The sequence below is a fragment of the Cynocephalus volans genome, chromosome 5 (genome assembly GCF_027409185.1).
Source record: "Cynocephalus volans isolate mCynVol1 chromosome 5, mCynVol1.pri, whole genome shotgun sequence".
Classification (NCBI taxonomy): domain Eukaryota; kingdom Metazoa; phylum Chordata; class Mammalia; order Dermoptera; family Cynocephalidae; genus Cynocephalus; species Cynocephalus volans.
In genome coordinates this window covers 110,078,853-110,102,279 of record NC_084464.1, presented here as the reverse complement: position 1 = coordinate 110,102,279, position 23,427 = coordinate 110,078,853, and the positions used below count along the sequence as shown (strand labels likewise).

The window sequence follows — 23,427 nt, the reverse complement described above, 5'->3', positions numbered from 1 at the left end:
CTATGCAGAGGCTTAGCACCCCTGCATGGGGATCAGTTCCAGACTTTGGTTTGATTTGAAACAAGCCAAGCAAATTTGCCTGAATGTGATTTCAAAAGGTTTTCCTGTTTTCCTATTTCGCTCATCAGGAGATTGAAGGAGGCTGAGAAGCAAGTCACTATTGAGTCAAATAATGCTGGCCTGATTTTCTCAAGCCTTTGGTATGATTCAGTAGACACAGTTCAGATAGATGACCCCTGCTCCTCTGAAATGCTGCAATAGCTCTCCAATCAGGACTGAGTCTCAGGAATCTAATTTCAAAAGGCAGATTACTTATAACTGCAGATAAAGTCTTTTTCTTCCATTTTTACATTTCTTTCAGTCTTTTTCACTTTCTCCATATCACATTGACTAGATGTGACTCAAAAAGTGAATAGTAAGTGCTCTCATCTTAATTTCTCAAAGAGAGAAAGAGAGAGAGAAATGAGTGTAATTTGCAGATCTGAGCGCAGGTCATTACAGGTGTGTTATATTAGTGTATTCATGAGCCCCCTGGGACAGGCATGCTGAGCTATCCAATAACTTTCTTAATATGTAATTACACATCATCGGACTATAATTGATTAATTGAAAAGAGAATGTCGGCAGATGTGAGGGCAAGACTTCTGCTGCTCATTAAATGAATATGTCCTTGCTTCTCTTTAATAAGTTAAGTGGAACTACTCAAAAGCAATTAAATCAGTAGTGAAATTCATTAAATTTTAAGTAATTATTGGTATTAAATTCTGTAATAAAATTCGAGACTTTGCATAGTTCCATTTTGAAAAGAGGTATGATTATTCTATGGGGCCAATTTAGCAGAATGAGGATTCCAGAGAAAACTACATCTAAGACCCAATGACATTCTGTGTGAAAATCACCAGAGAAAAAAAAAGAGATGGAAGGAAATGGGTGGGGGTGGGGGTGGGGTTCTGGAAGCACTGCCTGCCACAGTGAGTGTTACTTCAACCTAGGAATGTAGTAGTGTTTCCAAAGTAATTCTTTCATTTAAAATCTTAATCTAAATATTCAAAAAGAATGGAAAAAAAAACTCACCTATTTTTAAATCTAATGCCTTGAGTACTACATTTGATACCTTCCCTAATAGCTAAATTCAAACACAAACTTGGGTATGGGGAGCTGAATGCAATTTGGAGAAAATCCTTTCCAGGTTCTACTCTCATTTGGGAAACAAACCTGGGCTACTGGGATGGGCAGAGAGGATGAGGTGAACCATAGTTTAAGAATGGGCCCACAGATAGTTATGAGAGCCCATAAGTGGCTCCTACAGCTTCTGCTACTATTCATTCTACCCAAGAAACAGGACAACTCAGAAATGTGTCAAGAGGAACTCAATTCAGCCAGTGCTGCCGCATTCCAGACATTCCTGACAACTCCCTAGACACAGGAGAGACCTTGGAGTCTGAGCTGATTGTGGAAAATGGCCAGCACAGAGCCACACCAATATGGCTTGTTCATTCATTCATACAGTATTTCTTGAGCAGCTATTCAAAGCCTTTATTAAGATGATTTTATATATATATATGTGTATATATTTATGCATTTTAAAAATATAAAGTAAACTGTACAGTGATCTTGTAAAAACTAGGGATGGAATTCCATGAAAACCTAATTCATTTTATACCCATCCAGCATGATCTTGTGCTCTGCACACAGTGTGTACTCAGTAAAAGCTTGCTGGCTGAATGATAGAAGGAATCGATGATGTGGATTCTGAGGAAAGCATGATAGTGTGTGGCACTTCCATAAAGTTCTGTATTTAATTTATGGAAACAGTGAAGAAGAGAAATTTTAATGTCTTGGCCAGGATAAGCCAAAGAGATGGTGATGACGGCAGCTGCAAGTGAAAAACTGATTCCAGAACCCCTGTCCCCAGGCTTTAGCTCCCACATCAACATCCTTACTAGTCCCGTCATTTTTTTTCTTGCAATAGAAAAACATAAAATATAAACTCATAAATTTTGGTCATTTTTTTAAAACAGTAGATTCAATTACATATTTTTTTAACTTGTATTTCAAAATCTAAACATAATATTGTATGGTAAGTTTCACAATCTAACAAGTAATCACTATATTTTCATTGTTTGCTGGGGCTAATGCTGAGAGCCAGTCTACCAGGTGCAAGGCTGCAGGGCTGCTGGTTCCCGGGGATACCATCTCCATCTCGGGCCCTGCAAGAGGTCCCCACCCTGCAGCCCTGAGTAGGTACACAGACGAGGGAGGGATGTGACTCTTCCCATTCCCCATAGAAGGAAAGAAAGCCACTTTATTTATACTATAATTTCTGTTAGAAGAAAAAAATTCCAATCCTCACACACACTGTAATTTTAGAAAGCATAACTAAAGTTAAAACTAAATTAGACTAAATAGGTATATTAGGCTCAGGGAAAAAAAGCCAGGGCAGAGGATAGACATTAGGTCTCATTTTCTGTTTGCATGTTTTCCTGCCATAATAGGTACCTTATTTCCCACAGCTCATTTTAATCTTGAACATGACCTTGATAATCTGTGTACGGGCAGCCCAACTATTTCAAAGAGGGCTCTAATCAAGGGAGATGCTCTTGAGTTTTCACAAGTTCACTAAATGACATTTTGCTCAGATTATTTCGGATTTTTGTTTCTTTTTCATTTTTATGACTGTACCCAAATGTTTTCCAGGCAGTTAAGTCAGACCAAAGGAAAACTGATTTATCAAATCAATAATTAGGTGCCCAGCTGATACATTCTGAAACTTAGTGTATAAACAAAGATGGCCAAAAAAGTGGATGATTGTGTTCACTTCCAAAAGAAAAGTGGAATTGTAAATGCTCAGGTAATTAGAATAATCAGGGTATGTGGGATTACAAGAAATTTAATTTGGGGGATTAACTAGCAAACCCTTTTTGTGTGAGACTTTTTTCCTCTCAAAAATCATTTTATATTAGTCCAATGTTCTACCTTCATAAAGCCAATAAATTCTGTAAAATGTTTTTTCTTTGATAACAATCACAAAAATCCTTAGATTATTGGATAAATACCAGTTCTTCATCTAGAGTCCTGTACATGTGCAAAGTATAAAAGAATAAGTTAAATCCATATGATCAAAAGCTGTGTATCAAAAGATTTCTCTTTAAGCAAGGATTCTGACTACTTATGTGAATCTTATTAACATTTCCTTATTTCTCTTAAAAGCTGAGTACAAAAGGGGGATTTATTTCCCTTTATTAGTTACCTTTTATTGAACATTTATTATATGCCAAACACTTACATGTATTATCTCATTTAACTTTTAAAACAACCCTAAATGGTGTACACAGTTATTATTCCTGTTATACAGATACAGAAACTGACCTTCCTAAGGCTGCAAAGCCAGTACCCTGTATAGCTGGGAAGTGAACCAAGTCCATGTGATTCCAGAGTACACCACGCAGCCTCTATGCAGTTTTCAGAGAGAAGGGGTTATTGTATTCCTATTAATAGAGATTCTATTCCTCTTCAAATAATCCAAATTTAGGAAACTTTTTTCCTCCTAGTTTGTATTTTTACACTTTAAATCACTGATCCCTGAATCATTCTGGATCATAAATACTTTTAAACTTCAGTTTCTTGCATCTACTTTGATCTTTTTTTTCCCACTGCACACACTACTTAATTAAGACTGTTATCCAAAATCTAAATTTACAGGAATATTGGTTTGAGATGAAATCTTTGCCAGTTATTTATACTAGCATGGTCATAAGAACTTGATGACCAATATTTTGGACAGTCATTTGCAGAATCTCTTTCTTGACTTTTCAGTCATGAGAGGTCTTTGTCCTCATCACAGTATGCCTCGGACTGTTCCAACAGCCTTCTGGAAGTCTCCTCGCTCCCCTCCTCCAAACTGTGAAAGTGCCTAATACAGATCCCTATAGCCTAAAACACCAAATGTAAAATTAGTGGCTTGGCTCTCTGTTTTTATTGTCTAACCACAACCTACCAAGTTAATTCTATTCTCACCCCCCATGAAATGATGCCAGCTCAGGCAGTCCCCTAACCGGTCCCCCATGTGCATGAAGTGCAGTTCCCTCACCATCATTTCACATCTTCTCTTTCTCTGGGATGCCCTTCCGTTGCCACCCACTCTCCAAGGACCAGCCCAAGCTTCCTCTCCTCTGAGCTCCCCATTAAATGACCCTTTACTTCCTTATTGCCCACATGCACATTTTAACATGTACTTCTATTCTCTAATCACCACACCACCCTACCTGGCATGTTATTATACACGGGAAGTACAATGTTCATATAAGTGTAGTTTGTTTGTAAACTCCTTATGAGAAGGCACTACAACACATGACTTTTAGGCACAGCACTGGGGAGACAGCAGGCATCCAATAAATGCATGTCAATTGAAAGACAAAAGCTTCAAAATTTGGGTAACAAACACCCCCCCACCAACTACTTATTCTTATGTTAATTCCACTTTTTTAGATGTGTCCATGACATTAAATACCCAGATTCTTTCAAAAGTTTAAAATCTTTACAGACATTGCATTGCATTAAAGACATTGTCTTCATGTAATATATATGAAAGAATAAATTAGACATATAAGAGACTATTCAAGCCAAACAAACTGGGGAGAACATATCCCTTGAGAAAAGGTCTTTTTGGTTTGAATTATCAAGACTGGCTGTCTCCATTGATGCAGCTCGATTTTCAACTTGGCTGATTTGATGACAGTGGCAGTCAGAACATTTTTTAAAAATCAAAATGCATGAAGGCTAAGGAAAATTGAAAATTAAAATTTCCTTACAACTTGATTTTTCCATGTTATTTATTTTACATATTTATATGTAAATATCAAATTAGTATAGAAAAAATACTACATAAATGTTTGAGATGAGTTAATTGTCATAGACTCATAAAAACTTTAGTAATGCTTTAGTTTATTTTCATTTTCCTTTATATATGTATCTACATTTCCACATGGGATATAAAAATTTGCCTTCATATATTCTAACTTACATGTGCATATATGCAATCATGTTGCATGTTTTCAAAATTCAAGCTATCTGGTAAATATATAAATATTTTTCTAAGCCAAAAATGATGTTTAGTTCCCTGGAAGTGTCTTTACACATTTATCAGACAGTTTAGAAGTTAAAAGCAACAATAATTGAAATGGCTATATAATGGTGGCCCCCAAAATATTTCACATATCTTATTAATCTGAACACTTTTCATGTGAAAGCCTTATCCTTACACATGTTCACTAAATATTGCCTCCTTCTGAGGCTTTGCCACTTACAAATGCTTTTTTTTCCTCTGTTCACATCAAGAAGTGAATATAGCACATCCTGCTATAATACCAGAAACAGATTTGGATTGAAATTTTCTACTCAAAGGAAAGCGAACCGTATTGAGATATGAACACTATAAAATGGCAGAATATTTCACACAGTTAAGTTTGAAGTGTATAGACAATTTGATATACTCAATATGGAGTATAAAATTCTGAAGTGTAGCAAATACACCTATCTGTACTTTGTCTCTTCTGTAGGTTGGAAATCTCTCTAAGACATGATGGTAATGATGATGATGATGATTATGGATAAGGGCATCCTAATTTATAAAAACATACTTTATCCTAATGAAATCTACAGCTTGTTCTATCAGAGAGAGAGAGACAGAGAAAGGGATTATTGCTCCTCTACCAATGTATCTTCATAAATTTCAAGAGAAATACTGATGGATATGCAATCCAAAGTGGAACATTAGTAATTTTCTAGATAATTAAGCCAAAACTACTGTTTATTATTTTAAACCCAGCTTATCTAGGGTATGTCTTAACTGGGTTGACATTTGACTTGCTAGAATGAACAAAGCTATCTATCAGCTCCACTGAAGGGAAAGTGTACAGGAGTAAAATGCTCAGCCAAGATAACCAGAGGCCAAGCCTCTACTCACCTGTGGTCAGTGGCAGACACAACCCAGAATCAACTTTTAAACATTTTATTTTTACCTCAATTAGAACCAGGGAGATATGTTATTGCATGCATTCGTTCGACAAATAATTATTGAGCATTTACCTCCATGGTTCATTGAATCTATATCAGCACTGGTTGTTAAGATGTCATTATCTTAATAACACTGGGGGAAAAACACTGCAAATTAAACAATGACAGGTCATCAATTGTAATATGTGACTCCCATTTCTGAGATGTTAAAAATGTTAGGGAGGAAGTGCATCTTAGAATCCATGAAAAATGGTGTGGGCCCAGCAGAGTTCTCAGGGGTCCAGTGATGAACAAAACAGACAAAGCTCCGGCCTCGCAGAGCACTCAGCCTGGACAGCCTCATCTGGAACTAAAGGAGAATAGGTGCTGTTGGGAAAATACAGGAAAATGGTCAGGGGCCCTCAGATGTTCAGAATCTTGCCGAGCATTTGCTGTAAATATCCTCAGGTGCTCCTTGTTACTACTTAATGTAATTGCATATGGGCACCCAGGTGTCCTGGGTTATGGAATTGAGTATAAAGGACTCACAGCTCTGATCCATGCTGCTGTTCAGAACTCTCAGACAAGCCACTAGGACGGCTGCTCCTATCTCTGAATAAAGCCTATTAATTTTTTACCCAGGGTTCCAGGACTTTTTTCCTATTACCTATATTGTAGACCGTGTAGAGAGTTTGTGACCCAGTCCGTACAACAGTCTTGAGGGGTCTGGGAGCCCTAGCCCTAGCTTTACAGGTGCTGTGCTCTGGCAAAGGTCTCAACTCCTGGTTTTATGTAGTCATGCAGCAGAGAGGAGGCGCTGGGATGAGAGCTTTCCAGAGAAGCCTGATGCCTTAGAGCAGAAGAGTAGGAAGTGTACAAAAAACACAATTAGGAAAAATATTTCAAGCCAAAATGTAATGAGAAAATACATTATTTTAAAGATTCTAGTTTTTCTGGACTTGCTCATCTGCAGCTTAATCATGGGCTTCTATCTTCCTTCTTCCCTTTTAAAATTCCCTCTAACCACTCCTCCATCACCTCCACATCCCCATCTCCATTTTTTGTCTCCCTTATTACTCACGTATGTCATTCTTCTCAACTCCAAATATTTTTTATACTCTTCTCTTTTTTATCCTAAGAGACCTTCATTAGCTTGTTCTTCTAATCATAAACCAAGTACAGGACTGATGTGATTAACGTTAGTTCTGGCTGGTTACTTATGCACTTTTATATTGACAATTGATATCCTATCTGATTTCCTGGTTTTGCTTGATATATGATCTATAGCTTCCTCGAAGCCATCAGAGGTGGTATTTTAGGTAATTGATCAGATCTAGCAAGTAAAACAATGAGGGAGAATATGACTGACACCTGACTCCCACATGCTACTTTATGGCCAGAAGTCTCAAAGGAAATAGATATGTTCACTCTGAGGAATACAACCCTACCAAATCAAAATAGTTCAAGCCTTTTAAAAATGGCCCTAGTGATCATAAAAAGTTATCAAAATCTTCAAAAGAAAACTGAACACTTATCCATAATCTATAGCCATCAGATTTTTAAAAATACATTCAAATGCTTATATCACATTGAAAAAATATACTTTCTATAGTCTACAGCTGTTCTGTTAATACCCCAAGTCTACCAAATTAAAAATATATATACTTTGGCTCTGTTCCCCACAATTTATTATGCACCGGGAATTCTCAAACATTGACGTGCCTTTCTGAATAAACTGCCCTTCCTAACATTTGCCTTACTTGTTCTTTCTGGCTTCAGAATTCTAACAAAAAATTGTTACCGGAAAGAAGCTAGAAAGATGATTCTAAATTACTTTCTTAATTCCTTCATTCCACCACCATAGATTGAACTCCTTTGCTGTTCCTGGGATGAAAGAATGTGTAAGACCTGATCCCTACCCTGAGAAGGCAGCAGCCTGTGTTGGCATGAACTTGGGCATGTGGTCAGAGGGATATAGGTCAAACCTCAGCTCTGCACCTGCTCACTGGGCCCTCTCCCTACTCCCAGGACAAAGAATGCAACATCTCTGCATTTTAATTTCCCCACCTATAAAGTGGAAACAACAATATCTACTTAGCAAAGTTATGGCGAGAATAAAGGAGGTAAAAAGGGGTCTATAGAGACCAAGAACAGCACTGGCTCATTGGAGGCTCCCCACAAAGGACAGTTTTTTTTATCTCCTTCCTTTAATACGCTACCAGAGACACATCCATTTGCTACTGCATATGTCCCTGTGTAAATTACATTTTTTCCTTTGCTTTGCATTTATTTTCTTAGTTGTATATTTCGAAGATTACTGTTTTACTATTAAACGGTTAGACAGGAAGAAGAGATCTTGGATCATTTAGAGAGTATTTCTTGAGAGTTACGTTTTTTTTAAAAAAGCTTAACTCTAAGAATTAACTGCATAATGTACTTTGTCCCCCTCATTGTTCACAAGGACATTTTGTAGCTTTTGCATGCAAATGTGCGCAGGCAAAACTTTCAGATAATCTCTTGCTAGAAAATTTGGCCAAGTGGTAGTCTATGATGTGCTTGAAAGCAAGCAACCTTGAAATAAACAATCACAATCACAACACTGACTGAGTGCCAGTTGTTTACCAAATACTGCTCTAAGCACTTTATGGGTATTCATTCATTGAGACTTCACACCAACCCTACCAGATTTTACAGAGGAAGACATGGACACAGAGAGTTTCAGTGATTTGCCCAAGACCACACAGCCAGTTGGTGGAGTGGTGGAGATTCCTGAATCTGAACAAAACAGTCTGGTTCAAGAGTCCAAGATCTTCACCATACTATTTTTTGAAAATTTTATATTTTTCTTTGAAAAAGTATTCAGATATTGCAATACTTCACAAATCAGCAACATTTGCTATGCAGCCGACAGGCATCTCTAGTTCCCTGGGCATAAACAGGCAAGTGGATGGATGTTCAAATGTTTCTCTAAGGTTTTCTTACCTAAGTTAAAATATTACATTTAGGATTTTAACCAAACCAGTTGCAGAATAAAGCAGGTACTCCCAGCATTTGCCTTAAGACATTGTTTAAACTAATGCATCCTCCTAGCTCCATTTTATTAGCAATAAAACTACTGCTTATTGAGCTTTCACTATGTGTCAGGCATACTAAGTGCTTCATATATGTGATCTTGTTTACTCCTCAAAACAATCCTGAGTCAGTAGGTGTTATATTTATCCTTGATAAAGAAACTGAGGTTCAGGGAAGGTAAGAAACTTGCCTGGGTTGCACAGCTGGCATGTCTGCAGATCAGGGATTGGGGCTCCCACTCTTATCTACCATACCACAGCATGTCCCTTCCATACCAGACCACAGCATGTCCCTTCCTTTTTCTGGCTCCAAGAACCACTGCAATGTACTACGAGAGAAGCCAGCAGGAAAACTAAATCATTATGCCCCTGACCTTTTTGTGTAATGGCCCTGAAACTGGAAAGGCAAAGACTCTCCCATGCATTGGAAAAGGGAGTCTGCCAGGGACTAAAGATCTCTGATCAAATCAATTTTAGTATATGTGCTGCCGAAGCGAGCACAAGATCTCTGATCAAATCAAGACCCCTATACCTCTTCCCCCCGCCAAAAGGCCCTACAGACATATCTGGAGAACAAGGTAGAAAAATGGCACAGGTGGGCACAGAGGAATGTGCAGGTGAAACAGGATAGCTCAGTGGAATCCATCCCTTCTGTCTGCGTGGAAGTCTAGATGGTCTTGCTGGAGAACATAATTGTTCCACCTCTATTGGAACTGCCTCTTGCTTAGTCTAAGACCATTACTTCTATTTCCAGAAAATTCTATTTTTCTAAAAAATAGTTCAGAAAACTATGGGAGCACAGGAATAGCCCCAGACTAAAGGGATCTGGAGGATGCATGGGAAGAAATGGTGAGACAGGCCAACACTCTCTAGACAGCAACCAGTCCCTGGAGTTTTCTGGGTCATTCTACACCTTTGGGGCTATTACAATTATTATTTTAGGAAACTGGTATACAGTATACTACCTGTACATACGTCGTAGAATGTTTCACTTAATATGATGGGAGTTCAAGCGAATCACCATGAATTTTAATTTTCAGTACGCATGATGCTCAGCTGTAACATCGAAGCAACAGCTTGTAAATTCAAGTTGAGGTGGGATGTAAATCTGGCTCTTGTTACATGAACAGTGTTAAGGGGAGGGTCTTTGGTCAATTGCATCTATTTTGAAAAGCCTATCAAGTCTCAAACAAAATGTGGTAATTTCTATCACCACATTTATGACTTTGCAGGAAAGTTCTATCAATGGCTAATATATGACAGCAATCCAGAATTTCACCTATTGCTGTGATGAGGCTAACATGTACTGGTGAGCTGGGCTGGGTTATGAAGAGATCTGATCTTATTTTTAAATAAATACGTTTAGAACCAGGGGGCCTGGGGGTAAGGTAGATTCAAGTCATCATTGACACTGTGGTGTGTCTTTAAACTTAATGGCTTTTTAAACTTCCTCTGATTTCCCATGACTTATGTAGTCATGCTGAGCAGGGAGGCAAGAGCACAGTGCATAATCAAGAGTCATTTGTTGTATGCATAGTCCCAAAGCTCCAATCCCAATTTACTCAGTGTCAGTGAACTCTTCCTAGCCAGGGAAGAGGGATGCTAACGTCTTTATCCGCTCCTCACCCACTCACCCTAAAAAAGAAAAAAAGCCTCTCCCCCCACCAAATATATGCTATAATACTCCAGCAAAAAAAAGGGGGGGTGGGGATAAGGTGGTGATAGTGGGGAGGCAGGTGAGAAAGAGATACATGAAACAAGATTAGCCCTGAGTTAATCATTGGTGAAGTTGGTACATGGGGATTCATTATATTTCTCTCATTACTTTAATTTTGTGTATGTTAAAAAACTTTCCATAATATTTTTTTAATCAACAGAAGTACTAGGAATTTCCATGGAGTAAAATTACTAAATTCAGACTCAGTAAGATGCTGTCAGTTTTTGAGACCCCTACAAACAGGCCTGCCTGCCTGCTTACCCCTTAGCTTTCAGGTACTCTACACTGGGCCAACTTAGATACTAACCAGGGCACGGGGTGCCTGGCCTGTAATTCCCCACCTTTATGACTTTGCCTAGGCAATGTCCCTCTGCTTGGGACGCCCCCTCCTTCACATGCCAGCTCCAACTATCAAAATCCTACCCATGTAAGGCCTAGATCAAAGGTATCCTCCTTTAAGTCTTTAATGACTGCATATGGAAATAACCTCTTCCTCCTTTGTAGTCCAGAACTTTGCTAGTATTCTTTTGGGGCACAGCTCACTGTGTAATGGTAACAATCATGATTATTAAATAAAAAAAATCATGATTATAAAAAGAATCAGGATAATAGCAGCTAATGTGTATTGAGTGCTTACTATGTACCAGTCACTTTAAATATGTCATCACTTTCAACCCTCACAATATCCTCTGAGGTTATTACTTCTTATTATCACATTTTACAGATGAAGATCTGAAGCTCAGAAGGGTCCAAGAGATGAGACAGGAATCCGATGTGATGTGATATGATGTCAAATAGACAATTATACATGTTAACCCTTTGTGCCTATAATCCTTAGCTATACCATTAGAGTGATATGGTATAAATTAAAGTCTAGCTGGGGCAAACTTTTGACTTTCAGGAAGACCTGCAAGCCCACATTCTTGATGACTACAATACTACATACGCCTTATTTCTCCTGTTGAATTGTAAGCACCTTCAGGGAAGAGACTGTGCCTTTTTGTATTTTGTGTCTCCACCCGCATTGTTTAGTAGAATACCTTATACTCAATACTGTATTGTTAATTGAACACTGCATTAACACAGGGCATTTCTACTGCCTAAGGACTGTATGCCATAATCCACCTGTCTGCCTCCACAAGGAAATGAGATGGAAAACTCAGCCCACAGAAGAACAGCCTAAGTGTCTTTCCTCCCCATCATCTCTGTTCACAAGACCACAAGACTAAAATAGTTTTCATCCTCTCCCTTCACAGGCATTGTAAGTGACCAGAAAGAATTCTTTCCTGATGCTATTTTTATTTAGCCTCCCAGCTGTGGGCTTCCTCCCTCTCCCTCTGCAAAACCCTCACAGTTAACAGCCTGAGGAAAAGTCAGAGGGATTCAGACTTTGTGTAGGTGATGATTCAGGGATCTGGGACTGAGGAAGACAGGCTGATTTTCTACCCTGTTTCCTTTCTCTTATTTCCCCTTTCAGACTTCCTGAACCTGGTTGCTTTCCAACCAAACAATATTACATTGGTTGCTGCTATTCTTCGGTTATATTTTTCCTTTCTTCCTGAATGCAGTGATGATCTCTGGCCTGGTCCTACAAAAACTTGGGGAGGAGGCTTAGTTGTCTTCAGTTCCTTCCCCGAACCCTCTTAACATTCCTCTTCTTCAAGCTACAGGTCTTTTCCCTCCAAGGAACCAGGTTTTGCCATATTTCTGCAAGGTCTTATTCTCAGCTAGCTTTCAAGAACTGAGAAGGTACTGGCCGGTAAGAGGGTATGAACTCTTAATCTGCTTCAGGTCGTCCTGTCACTCTAGCTCCTAACCCAACTCCCACCAGTGATATGAGCATTTTAATAGGGGAAATGTGAAGCCTTCCATTCTCAAAAGAATGAGGCAATAATGATAAAGGGACCAGCAATGGAGTTGGAATTTGGGGCAAGGGCTAGTCACTGATGGCTGGCTCTAAACGTTCCCTCTTCTGAGCTCTTGAAAGCCACATGGCTATAGCGTTAACATGATATAAATTTCCTACATCTTCTTTTACTGAAAGTTGTTTTCTTTGGTCATAAACTTAGATATGCCAGCAGAATACCCTTCGAGTGTGTGTTGTGTATGAGTACTCGTTTAATCTAATGTCACTCATCTTGACAGCCTTGCATTTTCAAAATTAATAAAAGCATAAGGAAACTGCTGCACCATCACCAACTAAAGAATCTTGGCCTCCACCCTAAATATCTAGTCATCTGTGTTGTACATTAAGTGTGAAGGCACATATCACAGTTTGGGATTTAAATGGAAAAATCAATACCCTACAGGAAATCTACAGTTGCATAGCAGACTTTTCTATCAGCCAATGCTTTCTTTGTCAGTGCCTTCTGATTACACATACTTGTGTATTCCAGGTATTGATTTTACTTTGTTTTTGCTTAGATTAGTTAATATTCCTCCCTCTTCCAAGAAGAGGCTGGGGAGGGGGAGAGGTGAGAGGAGGGCAGAGACATCTGTCAATAATAATGTTGAGGCAGCATCCCATCTACCTGGCCAGGGAACTTTCTGTCAGTGCCTTTGGCCCAGAGTACTAGCCTTCAGCCGTGTGCTCCTGATCATCTGGGAGCCCAGAGTAACCTGTGCCCCCAATGCTTTCTCCCATAGAGCTCCCACGCTTTCTAAACTGGCTGCTGCTCTTGCTGCAGTGAACCATGCAAGAAGATGGCAGAACCGCCCTTAAGCTAAAAAAGCACTTTGGAGCAGAGCTTGCAATCTTGTCCGACAGATTCTTTAAAAGTCTGCTCTAAGCTGTACTAAGAAAACTCCAAGGACTTACTATTTCTCTCTCAAGAATGAACGAGTTTGTTTTTTTTTTTTTTTTTTTCTTAAATATAGAAGCTAACCTTCTCAGGGCTTCATAAGCAGCCAAACACCATCACTTTTACTGCAGCTGAAAAAAATTAAATTTCTCCTTGGAAAAATAAGCTTACTTGTGTTTTCTCTTTATTCTCCTTTTCTTTTATCACAGGAAAGTATGCTGACCAAAATAAAGCATTACTAATAGTGACTAGAAGGATGAAGATTGTACCAAATCTCTCAAAACTACTGCCAACACAATATTGTATTTAAAGCACAGCAATGAGGATACCTCTATTTTCTCTAAAGATAGCTGGAAAAGAAGTTCACATATATGTTTTACTTCTTCCAGTATAAATTGACCAATACCAGCACTCAAGCATGTTCATTTTTCCAATAAACAGAAAAAAATAAATATGACATTTTAACGATTTCTCTAAAAAGAAGTAAGCTACTCCCCAAAGCATTGATACCAAAACATAGCATAAATGGCCCTTATGGTCTTCTGCTGAATACCATAGTTATGGTGAGAAACATTAAAACTGAAATGAGTGAAAAGGGTTTCTGCAGAACAGGTAATGCTAGCAAGCCTAAAAGTTTGAGCCCTAAGATAAAATATAAGGTGAGTTAAATTTTCAGAAAAAAAAGTTTGCACTGATGAGCAGCAAATTTGCCTGTGGATTAGCTGATCTAGGGACTCCACACAGAGACTGAGTACTGCTATGTAACTGTGGAGACTGGAGAGGGAAAAGGAGGTTCCTGCTGTCAATATGCAGCTACTGCGGCTAGGATGGGTAAGAACAGTATTTTTCTCTCTCTCCTGCTCTTTGGACACTGTTTTTAATGAACAGTCGGTATCAGAGCTCAATCCAAAGACTGTTAAATGTGGGATTTCTTAATGCACAGACCTGGCAAAACTGTACTACATGCAGCCAAGAAACTAAACAGAAATTAGACTACCTTCAAAATGTAACAACTGAGCATACTCATTCTCTCTCAGTGTTTTCATTTAGTTGGAACAAATGTTTTGCTTTAATGCAATTGAAAAGAAAAGAACATTTAGGGACAGCAAAGCTAGATCCCTCATAAAGCTTCTTTTTCAAAAACACCATTTGAATCTCTAAATAAATGACAATTCATTCTCTGTTTAGGTAAACAGAAAATGCATTGCAGAGTACTCGTTTTCAAAAGCTAATCAAGAACATTAGGTCCCAACAGATTCATTTAATAGAAATATAATAGGCATTCCTGCTTGCTTTTCATCTTGTCTTGCTGTAAATGCTAAAATGAACAGCAAATTAACCCTGCATTGGAACAGAGTTTCTGTCACAGCTGATATCCTCTCTCTCACGACTTGTAAACATCTCTGCATCCTGTCACTGCTTTCACTCCTTCTACACAGGAGAGATGATTAAGTTTGGCAAGAGAGTGGAGGAATACTTGAATTCTAGAGGGAGTACTTACTGCATGTCAACTCTGCTATCTTCCCTAGCATAACAAAATATTACAACGCTGTCTCCTAAAATAGTGTACAATTAGGACATAGGAGGAGGGGTGGGGGTGGGGTAAGGTTTTTTCCCCCAAGCTACATATATCAACTGTCTTTCTCTATATTTTTAACTTTACTAGCCATTCTCCAAGTGACTGCTTATAAACTACTATACAAAACAAGCTAATAAAGACAGGGTCATTCAAGTGCTATAATCAGATATAAAAGGTGTGCAAACAATTTGAGATCTTAAAATTAATATTCAGTGATATCAGAATTAGCATTTAGAACTACACAAAAAAACTATAATATTTCATAAATTATGTAATAACAAACCCTTTCAAAAACTGTTTTCACTGTGCTAAAGTAACATTCTAGACTTGTTGTAAGTATGTTATTCTTACAAGTAGTTCGCAGTTATTCTTGAAGGCAAGCCTTGGAGTTTCCTTAGCATAGTGCTGCTGGGGAAAATTTTCAGCATGTCCATCTTCATCTCTAGCCTGAAGGGAAATATAATGGCCTATTTAGGGACTTACAAATAATGGAAGAAAAAAAAAAAAAGCTAAAAGCATAACAGCTCAGATCATTAAACAAACGGGAATCCAGAAATAACAACATTATTAAGAAGTTTGTTTAAATACGTAGTACGCCTTTTAGATATCGAAATATGGGATTTGTTTTTCTTTACGTTGTTTAGTTTGAACAAGCAAATTCATTGTGGTGTAATATTTAAAACAATATGAAAGCAAACCAAAATCAAATAATTTTGTTGGAAATTATCACCACTTTAGTCTTTTAGTGCACATTGTTCATTGCACATTTAAAATTATATGACATACATACGTGTTTAAACTTTTGGCATGCTTAAGCAATCTCTAGATAATGCACTTTTAAAAAAATTCTAATAGCAAGGCCATAAGAAAAGCAATTTGCATAGTTATATTTTGCATTGTAATACTATTAGAGATAAACTGATTCCCCTCAATTTTTAAATAAAGATCTGAAAGGAGCGATGATCTAGTAAGAACAATGATTTTTCAATCAAATGCAGTAAAAAAATAGATTTAATTAAGAAGCTGCATTAAAACTTACTGGTTATTTTGATCTACACTGTTAATTAAGAAAGCTGAAGTTTAAATGGAGACATTAACACAACCCATTAGCAATACTGCTTGCATACAGTCTTCTCTTTCTAATCTCCATTAGTTTCTGGTTTGGAGTTGGAGAAAAGGGAGAGGTAGGTGAAAGGGGGCGTGTCTGCAGCACACTCATTAAACCATTCATTTGGGTGACACTTGCACTCTGCTCTGCTCTCATCTCAGCTTGGCCCTCACTGCTCTCTCTTTCCTGGCCTCCTGAAATTCACAGCTGAGCTATCTCCCTCACATATGGCTTGCATATAATTATGCATATTCCATTTTGCACTGCATTAAAATGATGAGCTCCTGGCTCCCTGCCAGCTGATTTTAAAAAGCCCTAGTGAAGTAGGAAAAAGGAGAGAAACACAGGGAGAGCCGCACAGGAAGCAGCAGGTAGTTCTGTCTGCTGTCTCTCTAGATAAAATGTATGTCTGGCACCAAGGGAACAGCTGAGAACTACCTGTTGTGATAGATGGATTGAGGGAGAGAAAACAATGAGCATACGTCTGTGGCATGGCAATGACAACGTTTATGTATTGTTTCTCCTTTAATGGAGTGAAATTTGCCCTGACGAGTGTCACCCAAAGCTCCCTGGCTATACTGAGGATTGTCATTTTAGAAAGGGATCTATATTTTGTACATTTTAGAATGTATTGCTTGTTTTTAATGAAGGCTTCTGCTACTTATCCCAAGGAGGGAACGAAATGGAATTTGGAAGTGGAATGTCATGGTCAATAATAGTTGGGTTACAGGAAGCTTGTGGAGAAAAGAGTTTGTTCTGTTTTGGTTTCATTTTTGAGATTTATGAACATCTCTGGGAGTTGGTGCCTTTTAACCAAATTTTTTCCCCTCCCAAATCAGAGTAAAGTAAAAATGCAGATATAGGATTGGCTATATGTGACAGAGAAAAAAATGTTAAGTGTGGTTCATGTCCAGTAGCCATCATGGCACCAAAATCTGTGATGTTTCTTCTCATTGCATCAGACTACTCAGCAGCTACACCAGGGTCTAAGTTAATACAACTCAAATGCGACCCATTTTCAACACCAATGGGTAGAAGTAGCAATGGAGCGTATAAATAAAAGGCAGTAGTAAGAAAGCAGTAAAGGTGCCAATGGGCAATGACAATAATAATTTCTTCATAACAAAATTTTAAGCTACCCTGTGAGGTATGGGTCTCTTAAAGGCAGAAACCACATTGATTTCACCTTTCTTACTCTGCCATGCCCAGTGCCTTACTTTTAGTTGGTATTTAACAAACATTTAAGTGATGGAAAAAAAAACCCCATACATGGGTAGTAACTACACCATACCATAAACAACACTGTAGAAAATGCCACTTCAAAATATGTTAAACTTGGTAGTAGGTTTATTCTATTACTGATGCACTATGATACATATGCTTGGAAACACACTTTGCATATAGTTTACAAGGGCTACTATTTACATATGTATGTCTACATTCAATATATATGTATCTTGTGTATAAATATTCATAAGGTGGAATATGTTTATTATGCATGTACTCTGTATACACATTCATACACACCAGATGCCTAGGGATATTTTCAACTTTAGCAGCAAAAATACATTCATTCCACTTACATGTAAGGTACTCACAATGTTTTTGTGTTTAAAGGACAAAAAAAATCCCATTACCTAAGATTTGAATGTGCTTCCTCAAAGGAGCTATAGATTTCATATAAAGCCTCATAATTTATGAGGTTAAATAAAGCAGCAGTGGAAGAGAAAGAAGAGAGGGATTGGGGAGATTAGGAAGTAGAGAGAGAAAGTCAGAAACTTGCTTCCTTATTGAGCTGTTCTGTTAGCTTCTGCATCAAACTGTCATGGCCCTGGAAACAGCCCGCCCTCTGACACCCAACCTGGCTCCAGAGTCGGAGAAATTCCATCCTCTGGCCATTTGCTGCATTTCCATCACATGCCTCAGAAAAGGAAAGCACACGAAGTGCAAGGAGCCCCAGAACCATCACCCTCACGTGCACGTGAATGCACACATAAGCACTCACACATATCTCTCACCAAAGTCATCCCCTTTGCATCCTGAAGTTTTTTAATGTGAAATTTTTAATTATTATAGCACTAAGTGGAATTAAGTGCACTCATCTAAGTCAAGAAGAATTCTCTACCCTGGCTGCATATTAGAATCATCTGGGGTGGTCATTTTTTTTTTTTTTTTTTTTTAAACATATTGGTGCCTGACCCTCCTCCTTCCCACCTTTCCAAGATCTGACTTAATCAGTCCAGGCTGGGGCCTAGACATGGTGGTGGTGTTAAAGCTCAGGCGATTGTAATGTACAAGTAGGACTGACAACCACTGAACTAAGGAGAGTGCCTGGGGGTATCAAGGAGAGGCTACTGGCATAGTTGGCAGAATGTTTTCTAACCAGGTCCCACTCCCGATGGAGAGAACCACTGTGCAATACAAGAATGTGGCCCCTGAGGTGGGTCTTACCCTAAAGATTCACAAGATTACAGAACTTATTGAAAGCAAACATTCTCATTACTTGTTTGTGTTTGTTTCTTAGTTTCTGGTATGACAAATAACCTTGGAGAAACGACTGTGCCACTTCCTCAGAAAGGCCTTCCTAAACCTAACCAAAGCAAACATCTCTGCTCTGTCCTCTTTTACACTTGACAGAGTTGCAAACTTACGATTATTGGTGTGACTTTTGTCTCCCCTACCAGGCTGCAAGCTTCCTAAGGGCAGGGATGGTGTTTAGTTTCTCTCCATTGGGTCTAAAGTACCAACCACTGCCTGGTCCCCCCAAGTGCTCTGTAAAAATGAGCTTTATCCACAGCAACTTGGCGGTAATGTTAGACAAAACCCATAGGAACTTCCTTACCCTCCATACAGTCATTCTAGAACATTTTATTACCTCTTATATATTGAAGCCGGTGCCTTATTCTACATCTGCCCCATTTGGGGCACCAGACAATGACTTAACAAGGGGACAGAGGGAGCCGACTTACCCCTGCAGGCAGGAGTACGTGAACACTGATATTGTTCAGAATCACTGGCTTGTGGTAATAACATAAGGCTGGTTTTATTATTGTTCTTAAATTCTCTACAGATGATACATTCTGTAATTGCCTGTCTCAGAGTGGACCACCCCACTGCTGGCTCTTGGTATTCACTGGGGCCAGGAGAACTATGATGACATCTGACTTTATTCTAGGGTGTCAAGTACTGACAGAAGAAGGAACATCAAGACAATTCATGACGAACTAACTCGCTGCTTGTGTCTTACTCTCAACAAATAGCTTTATTCTGACTTATGTGCTTCATATTTATGCCAACTATGGAAAAAGCAAAAGGAAGACTATTTTTTGCATTTCACTATAGATGTGGTTGTCAGACCAAAGGTGCATTTTGACCTATTATTCTGAGAAAGCTTCACTTTTTGCCATTAAAAAATAAACAAAAATAAAAATCATTCCATTAAACTACAAGTGGATGTCTTTATTTTACTAACAGTCATGCATCCGTTTTCAGGTCTAGCATTAAATAAATATTAAACTTTGTGTTCACCTCTCTTTCCCTGTGAATCATCACTAATTCACTTCTTTTATTTTGACTCTTACAATACAGCAAACTTCAGTTCTCCTTCAAAGAATTCCCTTCTGCCTTTGAGCCATGTGCATATTCAAGCAAGATGGCATTCTTTTTCTTCTGAACTCCTTTGCAAAGAATAGAACAATCTAGAAACAGCTCTACTTGACTACCCCAGAAAAGTATAATATTTCTGGCTCAACAAAAAGGTTAACATTGCTGCCATTTAAGTGGAAAGACAATTAAGCATCAGAGTTAACACTTCCCTGTGATGAATGGGAGTTTTACACCTCTGTAAACCTTTCAGGATTTCTTCTGAAAACAAGAAAAGGTTCTGCTTGCAGACTTAGTCTTCCAGCGCCGCAGCAGATGTAGCACATGTCAGCTCACACATGTAGTGTCACTACCAGACTCGGGAACATCAAAAATAGTGTATCTCAAAGTTGTGGGAATAACTTAGAGATGAAGAGTTGTAGAGAAAAAAATGGAACATTAGTTGATATTTTAACTAATTTTTTTGAAACAGAAGTAATAGAATTTTATTTCAAAATTCAAGGTTAAAGCACAAGGACATCACTTGGGAAAACTCTTGGAATTTCATTTGCTGATATCTCATTTCTGGTCTATCCTTCCTTTCTCAAATGCATTTACACACTCTCTTGAGAAAGCTTGGAGAGGGATAAATGGCAACTATCACATACTGCCTTTCAGTGTGTCGCAAACATCTTTGTGAACTTGACATAAAGGTCAGCCCAGTTTCTTTGTCCTTCAGTGAGTAGAAGTCTGGGAGCTCTGTTCAGCCACTCCTGCCCCTGGCTGGAATAACACAGGGAGGTTTTTCAGGTAGCTCCCTGCTTCACCTTGAGTCACACCCAGATGCTCTCATCTCAGTGGCCCAATTTCTTATGACTGAATCCCCAGTTCCCTTCAACTGGGTTTCCTGTCCTTTACCCCCATTTTTTCAGGGTAAACATAGAATCCCATCTCTCCTCCCCACTTCTCCTAGCAAAATTCTTATGCATCCTATAAGCCTCCATTCAGACTGCAGCTCCTTTTGGAAGCCATCTATGAACTCTTCCTCTTGGTCTTAACCTGAGCTCTATGCCCTCTGTCCGTATACATATTTCCACCACAATTATTGCACTGTATTATGACTATCTGTGTTTGCCTCACCTGCTATTAAGTGTAGAAGTGTGAACAGAACTGTATTTTGTTCTGCTGCAAATCTCCAGATCCTGGTCTACTGCCTGGCATATTACAAGGGCTTCATAAATGAGGGAGTGAGTGAGTGAGTAAATGTTCTTTCCCTGAACCTCAGGAGTTCTCCCCATATCTGAGTCTCAGCAGGGCTCTGCTGCAGCTGTTTGATCAAATCTGCCTCACACCTGGACCTCCCACTGGGGTCTTAGCCTCACTGCAGATCTTGTACTCAATTTGAACTTTGGCCAATAATCTTTTTGCTCTGTGTTTCTTTCCTCTACCTCTCCCCTAAACTGATCCTCTGGTCTTTGCCAATGAATTCTCATCCCTATAAATCCATTTCCAGATTAGATTAACCAGACTGGTGCTTTGTTTCCTGCTTCTGATAGCAGTCACTCATGTCTTATCTCCCCTACCAGACTGGAAACTGCCTGACGCCAGAGACCATGCATTAGGTATGAAGCCCCCACTGTGATCAGCATAGTACTTTGTACCTAACAAACAACTCAGTAAACATATGTTGAATGGATTCATTAACCTTGTGTTCTTCCTAAAGCCAAGGCCCAGAAGTGTTCTGTTTTCCTCAACTCTGAACAGCCTACCTCTATGAATGGATACCCCCTAGTGTGAGTTGTTTCTGTGCAAACATTCATGTCACTGAATAGATTGCAGAGTTGAACGGCTTGTGGACAGGTCTGTAATGCAACTCGGGCACAGAGCTTTCTTCTGGACAGAGGACTCCCACCTGGTGGCAGCCTCTTTGCTCTGGAGATACTCCAGGAACCCAAAAACATCCACTTCTGGACCAAGGCATCTGCTCAATTCACATTACCTAATCTTTGCATCAGGATCCCTTGCACTTCCTTTCATCTGCTTGTGGAAGACTGTCCATGGGGATTCCTGCAGTGGTGCTCTTTTACTTTGTTCCTTCAACAAAATGTATTTAAATTTCCATTTAGCATGTAGGCCAAAGGAGAAGCTGCTTCCCCAGCAAAGTTCCTTCTAATTCTACACCCCCCTCAACTAGTGAGCAGACGGGCTTGCTCTATACCTCTTCAGGCTCCTCTGACAACCCACACACCTCTTATGGATGAAATGGACTTATTTGCTGCAGCTATTTTTTCACTCCATGCAAACCTTTATATATATCATAAATTTTTAATATGCAATTTGGAGTCTTCAAAGAATAATGATAACAAATTTGCAACATGAAGATAATGGGAATCGAATCGTGTTTATGGCCTCCATGAGCATCTCCTTAAATGATGTCAGGTCAGAGCCACTCAGAGCCGCATGCATGTGAGGCTCTGGGGCTGATCTCATGCCTGATTAATGGCCACCCTTACTCTGGGGCCCTAATGGATTGCATGACAGTTACAGCAACAGATTCCACATCAGCCTGAAATATGGCTTCCATATGAACTAAAATATATCATGCTCGTCCCAGCACATTACAACAGTGTCTGGAATCACCAGAGTGGTTGCTAAGTGGTTCTGAAAATCCCTGTTTTTACTTTTTATTTTTAAATCTATTTTTCCTTTATTGAACAGATGACCTTTCTGCATTTATCTTGCATTGCTCTTTCACTTGAGTGTCAGATGCTCAGGTCACTTAAGTGTCTTTGTTGGGTAAGAACTGGTTTTTCCAAGTGCCTATAGGTAAGGCCCAGCAGCTGGGGCATGCAGACCCCTTCTTTTTTGTTCACTGCTAAAGCCATGCCACCATCACCATCATTATTCTGGGACCCTTAGTCCACACCAGATGATGCCAGTGACTTGATTGCTCCCCTCCCCAACACCCCTTGTCAGCCCACCACCTGTCTTTTGGGTCTTTTTGCTCTTCATTTTCACCTATTACCCAGGGACTCACTCTTGAGGGGAAACACAAATGATTCCACTTTGCCACTGGCTGGTACCCATAAAATGCTTAAATAATTGGACTTATCTAGGCATTTAAGGTATTCTTCTTATTCCTGTTCTCTGAAATCACTAGGCAGAAGGGGCTGGGCTCATATCTTGATGTACAGACCTCATGAAGGAGCTGAGAACTTAGAGGAAATGTGAAATAGGCAGGAGCTGGAAGGGGACTCCAGGACCCCATCTGTAAGACTAGAAAAGGATCCAGACGGAGGAGATTCACTAACTCCAGAATGTCTCCCCCAGAAATAACTGAGCCTCAAATGCTACTAACTAGATTAGGATATTGCTCTGGATATTATCAGAGATTAATAATAACAGCTAACATTTCTACAACTCTTGCACCAGACACCATTCTAAGTGCACTACATGTATTAACCCATTTGATATATATACTGAAAAAAAACAATTTTGAGGTAGGTACTATCATTATCTCTATTTTATATATGAAAAACTGGAGCACGGAAGGTCACGTAATTTATACAAAGTCA

At 39.0% G+C, this 23,427-nt stretch overlaps 1 protein-coding gene across 2 annotated transcripts in view; it reads right to left on the bottom strand.

Annotated features, from left to right (window-relative positions):
• SOBP (sine oculis binding protein homolog) overlaps positions 1 to 23,427 on the bottom strand; it is a 152,014-nt gene that overhangs the window by 49,046 nt on the left and 79,541 nt on the right. Inside the window, exon 5 of one of the 2 annotated variants that reach the window (XM_063097469.1) lies at positions 15,514 to 15,609. The exons of the other annotated variant lie outside the window; for it this stretch is intronic. Coding sequence (XP_062953539.1) covers positions 15,514 to 15,609 — 96 coding nt within the window. The remainder of the gene's footprint in view (positions 1 to 15,513; positions 15,610 to 23,427) is intronic. 2 annotated transcript variants of the gene reach the window in all.